Genomic DNA, 16,887 nt, shown 5'->3' with positions numbered 1-16,887 from the left:
AACATCGTAGAGACAGCACCTATCGGGATCGTGGAGAGCCGTCTAGGTGTAAATCTAGGGATTTCTTACACGGGGCATACAAGAGCGACTGAGTTCATCGATCTAGGGATTTCTCTAGGGATCATCGTAGCAGGGAGAGGGACTCTCAAGTTAGTGCCAGAGGGGATGAGCAAGTTTGTTCAGAGACCTTAACAGATTTAATGGGGGAGACCGAGGGTATAGTAGATCGAGGGATTCTCGAGGATGTCCCCTTTGGCGTAGGATTTCTTCTCATCTAGTAGATAGAGGTAAGAACTTAGGCTACAGATCAGTGGAAGTGCAGTCCAATAGAAGGCAAAATAGGGATGTAAGGGGTGTGGGTGGATCTAGGGGTGTATACAAAGGGAAAGGGGTAGTAGACTATGACCTGGTAAACGATAGTATTTGATCTAGATGGGAACTCTGTTAAGTGGATTTAGGTGAGTAAGGGAAGGAAGCCAAGGCAGATTAGGTATCGAAAGGAAGGAGGAGATCCTACTAAGGAGCTTTTGACATGTTCTTGGAATAATGGATGGAGATCAACTTCTCTAGGGTGTTTGGACACTTCGGTGAGGTGAGAGAAGTGGTTATTCCTGGGGTTAGGGGATTCTCCTCTATACGGGGTTTTGCGTTTTTTAGGTTGGAGACTGAGGAGTTGGTTAAAGCTATCAAAAGTATGAAAGGAGTTCTTTAATGCGAAGGAGATTAGGGTTAACCGAGTGCAGTATGGTCCGGTTAAGGTGAATATTGAAGGGAAAAAAGGCAAGGGTATGTCATCTTTGACTCAGAGGGTAGGAGGTGGTGCGACTACCAAGCCTATAGGGCCTCCGTTGAGCCCTATCATGGAAGGAGGTAGTCTTACAAGGAGTCCCTCATCCTTTAAGGAAGCTCTAGCGGGGAAATCCCCTTAGGTGGGATGTCGTTCCTCTCCTACTATTAATGGTCACCCTTGGAGTCCTATTTCTATTAATGGTCCTTCAGTTTTTATCCTCCCAGATGTTATTGTGAATACATAGGAAGGCCTTCAATGGAGTCTTGTTACGAGTATGAAAGAGGGTTTCTTGGTTTCTGATTTATCTTCTAGGTTAGTTTAGTCCTTTAACTTGCTAAAGGAGGATTTTCTCATTCGACAACTCTTGGATTTAATCTTCTAGGTCTCTCCATCCCTCAGAGAATGTCGATAGAGTTGTCCTTGCCGGTCTTTCTTCTAAGGGTGGTCTTATCCTTTCTCTTTACAAGTGGGTTGAATGATCGTTGTTTGGATGGTCAAATGTCTGGTTCTAGCTTCTAGACCTTCCACTGGAGGTGTAGTTGTGGAGGTGATGAAAGCGATTGGCTCGTGTTTGGGAGAGGTGCTCGCTATTGGTGAAGCTTTTATCGGATGGGAGGAGTTGAGGTGGGCCAGAGTTCGTGTTCACCTCCATGGAGATCATGGAGATCCCAACAAGTCTCCCGTGTATGTAGGGTTTTTCCACAATGGTCTCATTTCAACTTGTCCTTCTCATCAGGCGCTTTATTCTTCCGATTAGGTCCTTTTCCACCCGTAGGAGTATCAGAAGAGATTACAAGAGTTGAACGATCACTGTTAGAAGGCGTTGGTGACATGGCCTTCTTCCTGTTTTCCTCACTCTGTACCAAAGAATAAACTTGGTCTAATGACGGAAGTCCATCTCTCTCCAAAATCTGCACACGGATCCACTCATATTCAAAATTTATACGAGCCAAAAATTCAAAAATTTGGTTCTGTTCGACCTATTTTTTATTTATTTATTATGTCTCTGCCTATCAACATCAGTATCCCATTATGATAACTGATAGTGATCCAACTTTTCCCATAGGCCCTGAAGAATGAAATAATATGTAGTCAAACTTTTTTCTTCCTGATGGATAGTAGCAATCTCCTAACGTAACTAATAGACATGAGCAGTATTCTATTGCTGGGAATAAGTTCTGGTAACTTCATCTCAGATTTCTTTGGTTGTCCACATGAACAGAAAACCTTTAATGATCTGGGGTTGCATAGAATTAAGTATCCAAGATATCACCATCAAATTTTCTTATTCCCACTTCTCATATGAGGAATTGTCCATAATAGCTGATTTTCTAACCCGACCATTAACATACATTAGTTTTCCTCGCCCGTCGATATACATCTTGATAGATTGAGAACCATTCAAGGAAATTCATACAATCCAACTTAACAATTGTGATTTGCTCACTAGGATTGTAGCCATAGATACCTATTGTAGGAATTGAACTTGAATCCCTGGAAACAGATGAACTTTTGGCCCCGCAACTAGTAGTTGACATCTTCCCACAAAATAACCTTTATATATTCACAATGAGTAGCAATAAAAAAAAAAAACTCCAAAAGATCAAGAGAAGTCAACAACGAAAAAAGGTCACCAAATCTGACTAAAACAGGGTTGTACAACATCCAATTTTCATTAATTTTATAACAACTCTCTACAATCTGATTGAAACGAAACGATTCTTGGTTCTAGAAGTGACAAATGGTCAGATGCATGAAACCCATGTGGAAAAAATGCCCCCAAAATTCTTATAGAAATGCACAAGCAAAAAAATCTAAAATGGTCCACAATTTTGGGCATTCTCTTTTGAAAAACAAAAGCATCAAATATGTACCAACAAATGCTGGAAAAATCACCAAACATCTTCTAAAATCATTCTTTATGCCATACTTTTCTCCATAAGGGGACCTAGCCAAAGGTACACTGCTAATGTCACCCGTACGGCATGATAACGTCAGTAGTGGGGCCCACCCAAAAGACCTCCAATCAGCACCTGGATCTTGATCTTTTACCAAGTAGAAGATGAGTGATAGTTGCTAGGATTGAAAGATTGGAAGAAAGGAAGAGAAAGAAGAGAGGAGAAGAATGAAAAGAGGAGAGACTTGGTGCATCGGCTCCCTTATCCCGATTTTATGAAAAATTATAATGAAATTACATATAAGCCCCTCAAATACCCTTTATTACAAAATGATCCTTTTAATCTTACATCTCAACAACAACGAAAGCCTGAAATTAGATAGGGCAACACCCAAGTGAATTGCTATCCTTTTGGAAAGCCCTATTATATCACATCCTTTTGGTTGTTCTTGAGGATACTGGACATGCATTAAGGGGTCTATGGATCTAAATGAACTTGCGTTAGCTATAAGCTAGGCCAAACAATAGTAATTCGCAGGTAGGTACAACAAAAATCGCTCAACTAACCAATTAACGGTGGATGGGTTAGTTATTCCATTTGATTTGGAAGCATCAGTCATGATCTGACATAGATGGGATTATTGGAAGATGAGTAAGAGTTTAGTTACATGATCCTTCTAACTAGATCGTTCGAATTGCGCTTTGGACTCTCACTCACGCTCCTTCCTAGCCATTTATACTTGTTTACATTTTGAACAGACGCTTCCCTACTCCTGCACCCGAATATGTTGCTGCTTCACTTCATGCTTCATGCAACTATAAGTAAGAGAGAATATGAGAAAGAAGAGGCATTTTTTATGCAAAACCAAGATGAGACCAACTATTTGGGATGCATAAACTTTCATGAATAAAAGAAGAGGAATCACTTCAACTTGCAATTGCAAAAAACCAGAAAAATATTCTCTTTTATCGGGAACAACAAGGAAAATATTGATCACGACGCCATTAGCCCTCACACTAATCCTCCACATATATAAGTAGCCGTTTACAACCAAGTGTGAAGATAAAGAAAAGAAAGAAAGAAAGAAAGAAACTTCCTGTCCCATATTAAGACTCCTCACCCTAGATATGCTACTTCTTAGGATCTACATATTTAATGACAACAAAGCTTCGATTAGCTAATGTGTAATGAATTAAGAAACCTGTCTTAATAGAAGCCTCTCCCCTTTGCTAAAGAATCCTAACAACATTCAGTGGCCAATCAACTTATTGGTCAGTCTGCCAGCTATTAATTCTCCAAAACTCCTGTTAAAAGCCATATGTTTTCTGGCTCTAAATTTTATATGCACAAGTGTGGCCGATTTAGTAATGGATAACTCAAAGCTATTATAAGGTAGGCAGTAAAGCCTTTTATAGCTGAAACTCCCAACAAATCATGGTGGCCTACTGAACCTCCCTCCATTCCAAGTGTGGCTGTGGGCCCTTTAGACTCTCTAATCTTCACACAGATGGAATGGTGCCCACTTTGTCCTACATGCAGATTGTATAGGCTGGGGTGGGGAGTGAAGAACTATGAGGAAACTTCTTCTAGTTAGTTTCTTATTGTTGGATAGCAGGCATAGTTACTGGAATAGTGTTTAAACTCTGAAAATTGTGTTTTGGGACAGGATTCCCATTTCTATTTGCTAGGATTCATATGTGGTTACTGCAATTTGTGTATATGTTCTTATTTTTGTTGAAATTTTCAGCAAATATTCATATTCATGGGTGGGAATTGTTGCAGACCTATCTGATAATCTTGGACCTAACAATTGCACACCTAATGGTTGCAACCTGTCAGGGCATATCTTCCTTGGTTGACTAAATATATCCATTTGAAGAATTTTAACCTCCAAATCCAACTTCATCTGCAAAATACCTAAATGTGTCTTGGACTCTTAGTTAATAAATATGGGGCTATTTTGCATGTCATTCATTGAAGTAGATCTATTTTCTCAATTTCGAAAAATTAAATGTTCTATTTGGGCTGTTTTCTGTCAGTTTTAGTTTCGCGTTTGATTTCCTCTTTAAATCTTAACATGAGGATAGATACGAACTGGCATCATATATGATAATTTGACTTTCATAATTTTCTTGACATATTTTAAATTTGTAGGTTCTTGGCACGGTTGGACCGCCACTTAGACATACGGAAATAAAAGTTATAGATCCAGAAACTGGTGAAGATCTCCCTGCTGGTTCGAAGGGTATTGTCAAAGTTAGAGGGCCCCAGGTTATGAAGGGTTACTACAAGGTAACAACTGATTCCTTTTTTGGATTGATTGCAAGGAAGACAAATGTGCATCAGTATTCAGTAGTTGATGGAAGTTTGCTTTATCCATACAATGCACATGAAATAATACCAACTCGTCACTGACTATTTCATAAAAGTTTATACTGGCATAGTATTGTGTATTGAAATACAAATTCCATGGAATGTATACTTTTATGAATATGCCAGTATGTATTGTCAAATGTGCTGTGATGTGCATGTTTTATTATCATGTGTGTTTCAGTATTTATCTTCAAGCATGTCCAACCTATTCTACATGGGACACCAATTTGAAAATCACAATGGTAGAAAAATCCCCTAGTTTCACAAACTGTGAAGGGATGCAAGAGTAGTTTTGGATGAAGCAGCTGTTTTAAAATGTTAGCAAGTTGAAATAGTTAAGAGGCAGGATCATGATTCTGAAGTGGGAGTGGGAATGGAAGTGGCACCTCAATTAACAGTTCCCACAACTAAGAACAATCAATTCTTAGTCATTTCTGTTATAACCACCCATTTTTTAAAGCCACCATTTGATTGTTAGAATCTGGTTGAAGCAATTATGGAGAACCATTTTAACCAATGTGGAACCCACTGGACAGGCATTTGAAGGTCCGGATAGATGATTCAATTTAGATGGACAGACCTTTGACAGTCCGCATGGATGATTAAATTTGGACCTCTAATTTAGTAAGGGATTTGGACTCTCCATTTTCCAGGCCACTGATCAGAGGTTTGAACCATCCTGTTGGTGTGAGTTTGCATGGTAGACCTTGAAGAGTGTGCTAGACTCTGTTGGTGGGACCGTCCACTCATCCAATACATATGTACACTGTAACATGGTACAGAAGTTGGTGCACAAGCTGTACTAGATCCATCCAAGGTGTCCCGTATCAGTATCGGTTGGCGTAACGGTGACTTCCAAAACTGATACGGATACGGGGGCGTAACGGCCAAGGTGTCCCGTATTGGTATCTGTTGGCATAACGGTGCCCTCCGAAACCGATACGGATACGGGGGTGTAACGGCCCGTAACGGTGCATTTTTTTTTTTTTTGCCAAAAAAATATGAAAAAATATGGATTAAATCCAGAATATTCTAAGCATTCCAAATATGCATTCATTTATAAATTGGAACATGTTTATGGTAGTGTAACGGTCCACTCTTTGGTGAGAAGTTGTATCGGACTGTCTGATTAATTTTTTAACCAGGTAACTTGAATTTGACTACAAAATTTATATATTTAATTTTTTAAATATGTAATTTATATACTTAACATCTTGATATCATTTCTCCCAATGGTTCTTTTAAAAAATGAAATTAAATTCAGGTAGATGGCATTGCCAATTTGGGGCTGACTTGGAGGACCAATTTATTCTCCAAATCAGCCTCAAATTCATGCCATTTATTGTCATTATCCCACTTATAAATTGGTGGACATTTATTGGATAGTGAATCATAAAAAAATAAAAAATAAAATCAAAAGACCCTATTTTAAAAAATAAAAGTTCACAAATTAACAATTAAAACTATTCAAATAATTTGATTTTGGCATTGTGAGTTAGCAATTGCAGTCCATAATTTAATTGTCAAATTTCAAGTTAATATATGTCTCGTGTACAATTTTTTAAGGCTTGAATTAGGAGGGACTCGAATGTAAAGTGCAGCACACGTGTCAAAGTTTTTTGGGCCTCACTCGTGATGAATGTGTTATATCTACACCATCCATCCATTTTGCCAAATAATTTTAGGGCATGAGCCCAAAAATGAGGCACATCCAAAGCTCGGGTGGATTGCACCGTAAGAAACAATAATAATTAAACGTTCACCGTTAAAAATTTATTGGGGGCTAGAAAAGTTTTAGATCAAGCTAACATGTGTGTTTTCCCTTCATTCACGTCAATGTGACCCAATTAACAGGTTAGATTGAAAATAAACATTACAGTGGACTTTAGGAAATTTTTAATGGTGAGCATTCTATAATCACTATTTCCTATGGTGTGGTCCACCTGAGATTTGGATATTACTAATTTTTTGAATCCTGACTTAAAATGACGTGGCAAAATGGATGGACGATATGGATAAAATATATACATTATGGTGAGGCCCACTCGGGTCTGATCTAATTGGATGGAAAATAAACATTACCGTGCGCCCTAAAATTATTTAACTGTGAAAATCATTATCCCTGCTGCTATTTTTGGTGTGGTCCAGATGATCCCTGGATATAATTCATTTTTTGGCTGGTGCTCTAAAATGATCTCTGAAAATAGGTGAACGGTGTAGATGTAATAAATACATCACTGTGGAGCCCATATAACTTTGATCTCCTTTGAACCGTTCGTACAACTCGGAGCTCGAGGGGTGTCAGCGCTCATCTTTGCGTGACACGTACCTACAGCAGCCAGCTGCTGCAAATAAAAAAAAAATGGAGAGAGAGGGAAACGAAAAGAAAAAAAGAGGGAAAGAAAGAAAAGAAAAAAAGAGGGAAAGGGGGAAAGAAGAGATTGAGAGAGAGAGAGAGAGTGAGAGAGAGAGAGGAAGAAGAAGAAGAAGAAGAACAGGAAGCAGCCGCAGCCGCAGCTGCTCGAGAAGAAGAAGAAGAAGAAAGAGAAGAAGAAGAAGAAAAGAAAGGGAAAAAAGGTAAGGTTTTTTTTTTTTTTTTTTGTTTTTTGTTTTTTGTTTTTTTTTTTCAGGGCCCGTAACAGCCGTTACGGGTCTGTAACGGCCGTTATGGCCCGTAACGGCCGTTACGGTCACAGAATTCCATAACGGCCGTTTCGACCCCGTATCGCGTAACGGGTCCCACCGTTACCGTTACGTATCGGCCGTTACGGTCGATACGTAACCGATTTGGGATACCCTGGTAACGGTGATACGGGGGCGTAACAGCCCGTAATGGCGCAAATTATTTTTATTTTTTGCCAAAAAAATATGGATTAAATCCGGAATATTCTAAGCATTCCAAATATGCATTCATTTATAAATTGGAACATGTTTATGGTGGTGTAACGGTCCACTCTTTGGTGAGAAGTTGTATTGGACTGTCTGATGAATATGTGAACTAGATAACCTGAATTTGACTACAAAATTCATATATTTAATTTTCTAACTATCTACTATCAATGATAGATATATTAGAATGAATGTAATATGAAAATATCTTACATTAGGTGTTTGCAATTATTTTTGAGGAATTTCTACACATTAACATGTTCTACTATGATTAACATATCACATGGCATGATTAAAACAGCAAAACAATCATCAAAAAATGATTTTTCGAATTTAAAAAAAAATGGCCAAAATTAATGCGTAAATAGAAAAAAATATTTAAAAAAATATAAAATGGCACCCCAAATCTATAAAATGCACATTAACTTGTTCTACTATGATTAACACATCACATGGCATGATTAAAACAACAAAACAATCATTAAAAAATGATTTTTCGAATTTTTTTAAAAAAGGGTCATAATTAATGCGTAAATAGAAAAAAATATAAAATGGCACCCCAAATCAGTAAAATGCACATTAACATGTTCTACTATGATTAACACATCACATGGCATGATTAAAACAGCAAAACAATCATTAAAAAATGATTTTTCGAATTTTAAAAAAAAGGGCCATAATTAATGCGTAAATAGAAAAAAATATATAAAATATATAAAATGGCAACCCAAATCTGTAAAATGCACATTAACATGTTCTACTATGATTAACACATCACATGGCATGATTAAAACAGCAAAACAATCATTAAAAAATGATTTTTCGAATTTTTAAAAAAAGAGCCATAATTAATGCGTAAATAGAAAAAAATATAAAATGGCACCTCAAATCTGTAAAGTGCACATTAACATATTCTACTATGATTAACACATCACATGGCATGATTAAAACAGCAAAACAATCATTAAAAAATGATTTTTCGACTTTTATAAAAAAGGGTCATAATTAATGCGTAAATAGAAAAAATATTAAAAAAATATATAAAATGGCACCCCAAATCTGTAAAATGCACATTAACATGTTCTACTATGATTAACACATCACATGGCATGATTAAAACAGCAAAACATACTAAAAAAAGTATAAATACATATTTTTGACGAATTTCTGAAAAATGGCCCACCAAGCTTCGATTCAAGAAAATCCGTAATATAATGTGTTTTTATCTCAAATACCAAGCCAAGATTGGTCAAAAATAGTAGTAGAAGGATTGAGTGAGAGTTTGGAAGCAAATTGTTTCAAAAAAAAAAAAAAAACGGAGCTTAAAAAGGCAAAAAAATCTGACCGTTATATGACCGTTACGGGCTAGCCGTTACGAGTTAGTAACGGCTGTTATGCCCGTAACGGGCCCGTAACGGCTGTTACGTGTACAAAATCAGGACTCGGCCGATACGGCCCCGTATCGCGTAACGGGTACCACCGGCCGATACGTAACCGTTTTGGGACACCTTGGATCCATCCTCGAATATGCTTCAAGATGATAATATGTGTGTGCGTGCACGCGTGCGTGCTCGCTATCTGATATGTACAATTTTCTGGAATATTTTTAACAACCTTTAAGTTGGTCACTTCATGTCTCTGAACATAGGTGAGTGTCAACTACTCAAGTCGTTCATGAGAATTCTCAACTGTCATTAAATTCGAGTTTATGTTTCCAAAACTTTCATTCATGTATTCGATACACACAGATAGTAGTACTAGTACTCTTGGAGGTTGAAAACATTTTTCATCCTAGCATCCTTCTTTTTTTACTTTTTACTTTTTTACTTGATTTATTTTATTTCTTGGAATAGAATCCATCTGCAACAAATGCAGTTTTGGATGAGGAGGGTTGGCTCAGCACCGGTGATATAGGTTGGATTGCTCCTAACAATTCAATTGGAAAGAGTCGGCGTTGTGGGGGAATGGTTGTTCTTGAAGGGCGTGCTAAGGACACAATAGTTCTTACGACAGGTATATTTGGACATGCCATATTATTAAGAAAGACACTGTATATTCTAGTTCAAATATTTAAGGAAAACTTAGCTACTCTGCAAACAATTATCTTTTGCATCTGTTATTGTGGTTATCTTGGCTCTGTGTCCTCACCATGATCAAAGTTGAATAAACAAGGCAAGGAAAATATGTTAGAGAAAACTTTTAATAAACATTTCTGCATGCGTTTGAGTATGCCACCCCTCGTTTTCCTGCAGCAATTGATGTGTTTGGAATGCTACTGTACTGATGTAATTATCACTACCAACCTGATATTCTGTTCTAGTTAGGAGTCATTGCAATGAATACATTAGTATCCTGGTTAAACCAGCAATTCTTTAGCATATTTACATTGATCCAAATGAAGTAACCATGGCATTTACCTTTGACTTGATTGGAACCATCCTATCAATTGCTTTCTTGTGTAATGGAGCACTTCAATTGTGTATCGCTATGCCTTTCTATGGATGTTTTTTATGCCATGTTTTAACATATTTGGAGATGCATCTGGACTGAAGTAAAGCAAATAATGGTTGATGGATTTGATCATGAACCCACTGAGTAAGGCAGCTATCCTAAAATGTCACTCCTTAAGCCGCTCCTATCTTAATGGCCCCTGCAAGCAATGGCTAATTGGGTATAGATGAAAAACAAGGCTGGCCTCAGTTAGTGCCTAGGAAAGGCTCAGGTGCTAAAAATCCAGCAAGATGGACTATCAAGGACTTACATACATAATCATAGTCATCCAAGCCTTTTCCCAACTAAATGGGGTCAACTACATGAATCCTATCTCACCATTCCACTCTATCAGGGAACCATTTCCTCAGCTAAACTATACTTCATCAATTTTTTTTTCTTACTACCTCTGGCCATGTCCTTTTGGGCCTTCCCTTTGCCCTTTTAGAGCCTTCAACTTGAACCAACTCACTCTTTCTCATTGGTGCAATTCTTGGTCTCCATTGTACATGGCCAAACCATCTATGTCTACTTTCCCTCATCTTATTACCTATTGGTGCTATACGTGAGTTCCCTCGATTGCACTTATTTCTAATTCTACCCTTTCTCATCTTGCCACGCATCATTTCAACACCCTCATTTCATTAACACTCTTCCTATGAACACGTTGGTCCTTGACTATGCAACATTTTCTCCGTAAAGCATGGCTTGTGTTATAGCTATCCTATAAGTCTCCTGTCAGTTTAATTGGTATGCGGTGATCACATCAAACTCCAAAGGCACATCTCCATTCATCCACTAGGCTCTAATTTTATGAGTTACATCCTTCCAAATCTCTCTGCGCTCCTGAATTATTGACCCAAGATATTGAAAATGGTCATTTTGGGGTACTTTTTGGTCAACAATATTAACTCCCTTCTCAATTCCACACTTATGGTTGCCACAATTGCTCCATGTACTCTGTTTTTGTCCGACTCATTTTAAAACCTTTAAATTCTAAAGCATCCATACATATTCCTCTGTGTTTTCTTCCTCTAATCCAACAAGCAAACTGACTGACTTTATGAGGCCTTTTACCACCAAGGACTCTTTAAGGCCCCTTAATAAGCATGGGGCTTCATATCCACTAGTTTAACTAAGTAGCTACCTTATGGGACTACTTCCGTTATTGAAAATGCCTCGCATGAATAGAAGAGATAGTGCTCATAAAACAGACCATGTCATCAAGTTGATTAAATGACCATCACATCTATTTGATTTTTCTTGGAACTTCTCATACTATGATATTTAATCAATAGTATACAGATTCCATGTCTCCTCATTGACAGTTTAGAGTCCTTTTGAAAAAGTCTGCCTTTCTTCATTGACAATTGCCCATTATATAGGTAGATTACAAGCTATTTAGGGAAGAAATACAAGCTGATCTTCAGCCCCTACCATATATACATCTATCTAAATATACTGTACAGCTAATATATCCTAATTAAGGAAGGAATAAATCTGTATAACTGTCATATCAGTCAAAGCTGTAGATATTAGCTGTAAATCTGCTATTAGCTGTAAATCTGCTGTAAATCTGTAAATCTGCAAAGCTGTAAATCTGTAAATCTGTAAAGCTGTAAATCTGTAAATCTGTAAAGCTGTAAATCTGCTGTGTAGATTGATATTTCCTTTGACATCCCCCCTCAAATTGATGCTGGTAAATCGACAAGCATCAATTTGCTAACGAGAAAATGATGGCGCTGACGTGGCATGGATTTTGTGAAGATATCGGCGATCTGCAAAGTTGTGGAGATATATGGAAGAGTGATGACTTGATGATCATAGGCTTCCCTGATTGAGTGACAGTCAACCTCGATGTGCTTGGTGCGTTCGTGATAGACTGGGTTTGCGGCAATTTGGATGGCACTAGTGTTGTCAGCATGGAGTGGAGTAGGATGTACGGGAATGAAACTGAGCTCTGTGAGGAGACCACGCAGCCAAATGATCTCGGAGCATGCTGCAGACATGGCTCGGTACTCGGCCTCAGTAGATGATTTGGAGACGTGGTCCTGCTTCTTGCATTTCCAAGAGATAAGGGCATCACCAAGAAACATACACCAGCCGGTAGTAGATTTCCTGGTGTCTAGGCAGCCAGCCCAGTCAACGTCACTATAGGCTTGTAGCTGAAGTGAAGAACCGGAAGGGAAGAATAAGCCACGAGTAGGTGTCCCAAGAATGTAGCGAATTATGCGGCGGACTGCAGATAGATGGAGATGCCTCGGTGCTTGCATGAATTTGCTGACGGTATGAACAGCATAAGAGATGTCTGGTCGGGTAATGGTTAGATAGATAAGACTACCAACCAACTTCCGATAGGTAGTAGGATCCTCAAGAAGCTCCCCTTCGTCACGTCGATATTTCACATTAAGTTCCATGGGGGTGTCAACCGAAGTAGCGTTGGTGAGACCGGCTAGCTGAACCAGATCTTGACTATACTTGTGCTGATGCAAGAGGAGACCGTGCGGCTGATGATGCACCTCTAAACCCAAGAAATAGGTGAGCTGGCCAAGATCTTTCATGTGAAATGTAGAATTCAACAAAGTCTGAACTGCAGAGATTGCCTCCAAGTCAGAGCCAGTGATGACGATATCGTCCACATAAACAAGGAGGACGACGATACCTGTGGATGTCCTTTGTAGAAAAAGAGAGGAGTCATACTGACTTTGAGTGAAAGAAAAACTAAGCAAAGTGGATCGAAACTTCTCAAACCATACTCTTGGTGCCTGCTTCAAACCATACAAAGAACGTTTCAGTTTGCAAACATCAGTAGGTGAGGAAGTGGGCATACCAGAGGGAAGTTTCAAGTAAACGTCTTCCTTGAGATCACCGTGGAGAAATGCGTTCTTAACATCCATTTGATGTAAGGGCCAGGATTGGGATGCAGCAAGAGCGAGTATAGTTCGGACAGTGGTCATTTTGGCGACCGGTGCAAAGGTCTCATCATAGTCGAGACCATATTCTTGTTTGTTGCCAAGTGCCACTAACCGAGCTTTGTAACGATCTATGGACCCATCGGAATTAAGCTTGATAGAAAACACGAACTTACTGCCAAGGGGTTTCACGGAGGAGGGACATGGAACAACATCCCATGTTTGGTTTTCTTCAAGTGCGAGAAGTTCGGTTTCAATTGCTTTTCGCCAACACTCATGCTCCATTGCCTGTTTATAAGATGAAGGAAGAGAAATAGACGGCAAAGTGGCTCTATGAAGGATGAAGGAGAAGAGAAACCAAACCTATCTGGGGGTCTACGAACCCGAGTACTGAGTCGGAGAGAGGGAGGTGCAGGTGCTGAAACAGGAGCAGCAGTCGGGGAAGAAGCTTGAGGGGGCTCAGGAGGTGTTGAAGGTTGGTGGGAAGTGGCGGTGGAGCGTCGTCGATACACTAGGAGAGGTTTAGAAGGGACTGGATCTGCAAGAGAGTTAGGAAACATAGGCAAAACAGAAAATGAAGGAGAAACATGATCCTGATGGGTAGAAAAGAAATATTGATTTTCGAAAAAAATCACATTTCTAGAAACTCGAATGCGACACAGATTTGGATCATAGCAAAGAAAACCTTTCTGCTGTACTGAATATCCTAGAAAAGCACATTTAATTGACTGAGCCGTAAGTTTTGTGCGTTCATGTGCAGGAAGATGAACATAACAGACACAACCAAAGGTACGAAGGTTAGAATAAGTTGGAGGGTGACCAAATAACCTGGTGAAAGGTGAGTCATGGTTCAATGTGGGAGAAGGCAACCTGTTAATGAGATGGACAGCAGTGGAAAGAGCTTCACACCAAAATCGAGAGGGCGTGGAAGATTCTAATAGAAGAGTGCGAACCACATCAAGAAGGTGACGGTTCTTCCTTTCAGCCACTCCATTTTGTTGAGGTGTCGAAGGGCAAGACCGTTGAGAGATGATGCCATGATTCTGTAGGAAGTCCTGAAACAAATGAGACATATACTCACCCCCATTGTCAGAACGAAGGATTTTGACATGGGCCGAAAATTGTGTCTGAATATATGCATGAAAAATCTTAAAAATAGAAAATACTTCGTCTTTGGAATGAAGGAAATAAATCCATGTGAAACGACTATAGTCGTTAATAAAAGTGACAAAGTATTTGTAATTAGCATGCGAAGTGATTGGTGCCATACCCCACACATCACTATGTATCAGATCGAAAGGTTTGACAACATGCGGTGTGTGAAAAGGAAAGGGTAGAGTTTTACTTTTGCCAAGTCTGCAAGAATTGCAATCAAACTGAACAACACTAAGAGATGGTGTTTCATTATTCCCAAGAAAACCAGATTTCAATAAAGCATGAAGTACATTAGAGTTTGGATGTCCGAGACGTTTATGCCACGCTCGGTAATCAACATGAGCAGAATTACAAGCGACAAAAGGCAAAGAAAAAGAAGACAAAGGAAATTGAAGAGGAAAAAGACGTCTCACTTTAGGCCCCCTCGCGATCATCCGCCCTGACTGTTGATCCTGCACAACACAACCAGATTTAGAAAACTCTACTTTACAATCATTATCAACTAACTGACCGACAGACACAAGATTGGTGGTAAGACCGGGAGATACGAAGACATCAGTGAGAGAGGAGGAAACATCACCAGTGGCCGTGATAGGTAAATGATTGCCATCAACAGTATGAATTTTGAGATTTCCAAAATATTTGTTTACATTGGTAAGAGAAGCAGCATTGTTTGTCATATGATGGGAAGCCCCGGAATCAAAGTACCAAGGAGATGATGTAGTGAAGGGTTTACCTGAGAGTCCTAAAGCTGAAAATGCAGAAATGATCATTTGTTGAATCATGTCAGGGGTCACGGGTTGGACTGAAACGGGAGCAGGAGCAGGAGCACTTTGTGTTGTATTCACCAAACTACCCGCACTAGAAGAGCCAACTGAGACAGTATATGCTGTCTCCGATTTCTTGGGGGGTCGAGTTGGGCATTCCTTGATGATATGGCCATCCTTTTTACAATAGTTGCAGAATTTTCGGGGACAGTTTGCAGCATAATGACCAAATCCCTTGCAACAGAAGCACTGAACAGTGCTCATATCCCTGCTTCGTGGCCTGCCTTGTGCTGCATAGGCTACAGGAACAGATGTAGATCGTCGTTGTTCCATGGTGGTTTGAGTGAGAAGGCGCTGTTCCTCGCGAAGAAGATCATTTAGGCATGTATCCAAGGAGGGGACAGATTCTCGGTTCATAAGATTGGATCTGGTGCCTTCAAATTCAGACCTTAGTTTCATTAGAAATTGATCCCTCTGAGTAGTTTCATGGACAGATTGAATAGAACTAAGACCTTTGGATGGTAAGTCAGCATAAACTATATCAGTGTATTCAGCCCAAAGATTAGTGAATCTAGAGTAAAAATCAGAGATAGAAAGACTATCCTGTTGGAGAGTGGCCAATTCATGTTCAAGCTGGAAACGACGAGCAGTGTTTTGTTGACTGTAGACCTTCTTCAGGTATGTCCACATCTGAGCTGCAGTCTGAGAAGATCGAAGGTTCAAGATGATGTTGGGTTCAACGGATCCCAAAATCCATGCCATAACTTGTGCGTCCTTGACTTCCCACTTGGCGTGTCGGTCTTTGTCTTTGTCTTTGTCAGGAGCTAGGTTACTGCCATCAACATGTCCCCACAGCTCCTTACCTTTGACGAAAATCCTGAAATGAAATGCCCAAGCAGAGTAGTTCTTGCCATTGAAACGAATCAAAGAAACATCAGACTTATCGGAAGGCATGAGGTCAACAGAACTAGAACAAGAATAACCGAGACTAAGAAACTTGAGAGCACGAGACAAATGGAAATTTAGAGCTATAGCTCTGATACCATGACAGTTTAGAGTCCTTTTGAAAAAGTCCGCTTTTCTTCATTGACAATTGCCCATTATATAGGTAGATTACAAGCTATTTAGGGAAAAAATACAAGCTGATCTTCAGCCCCTACCATATATACATCTATCTAAATATACTGTACAGCTAATATATCCTAATTAAGGAAGGAATAAATCTGTATAACTGTCATATCAGTCAAAGCTGTAGATATTAGCTGTAAATCTGCTATTAGCTGTAAATCTGTAAATCTGCAAAGCTGTAAATCTGTAAATCTGTAAATCTGTAAAGCTGTAAATCTGTAAATCTGCTGTGTAGATTGATATTTCCTTTGACACTCATGACCCAAACTAGGATATGCCATCATTGCCATTCTTGTACAATTATTCTTTGGATTCATTAAGTTCCATTGTACGCATATATATTATGTTAGATTGGAAATATGACATGCAAAAGGGACTCAACATCCTCAAGAGTATGGGTGGCAAATTGGCAATAGGTTGGGATCGGGCCAGGTTAGGGTCAGCCCAAGCCCGGCCAATTTACTAAATAGGCCTAGAATTTTTGC

At 39.2% G+C, this 16,887-nt stretch overlaps 1 protein-coding gene across 4 annotated transcripts in view; it reads left to right on the top strand.

Annotated features, from left to right (window-relative positions):
- Positions 1-16,887, top strand: part of LOC131239626 (probable acyl-activating enzyme 16, chloroplastic) — a 127,608-nt gene that overhangs the window by 62,516 nt on the left and 48,205 nt on the right. For all 4 annotated transcript variants that reach the window (XM_058237426.1, XM_058237427.1, XM_058237425.1 and 1 more), the window contains 2 exons: positions 4,843-4,980; positions 9,804-9,963. In XM_058237426.1, coding sequence (XP_058093409.1) covers positions 4,843-4,980; positions 9,804-9,963 — 298 coding nt within the window. The remainder of the gene's footprint in view (positions 1-4,842; positions 4,981-9,803; positions 9,964-16,887) is intronic.

Source organism: Magnolia sinica, chromosome 3 (genome assembly GCF_029962835.1).
Source record: "Magnolia sinica isolate HGM2019 chromosome 3, MsV1, whole genome shotgun sequence".
NCBI lineage: Eukaryota > Viridiplantae > Streptophyta > Magnoliopsida > Magnoliales > Magnoliaceae > Magnolia > Magnolia sinica.
Note: the sequence above shows the minus strand (reverse complement) of the source record. Positions and strands in the feature narration are given on the sequence as shown.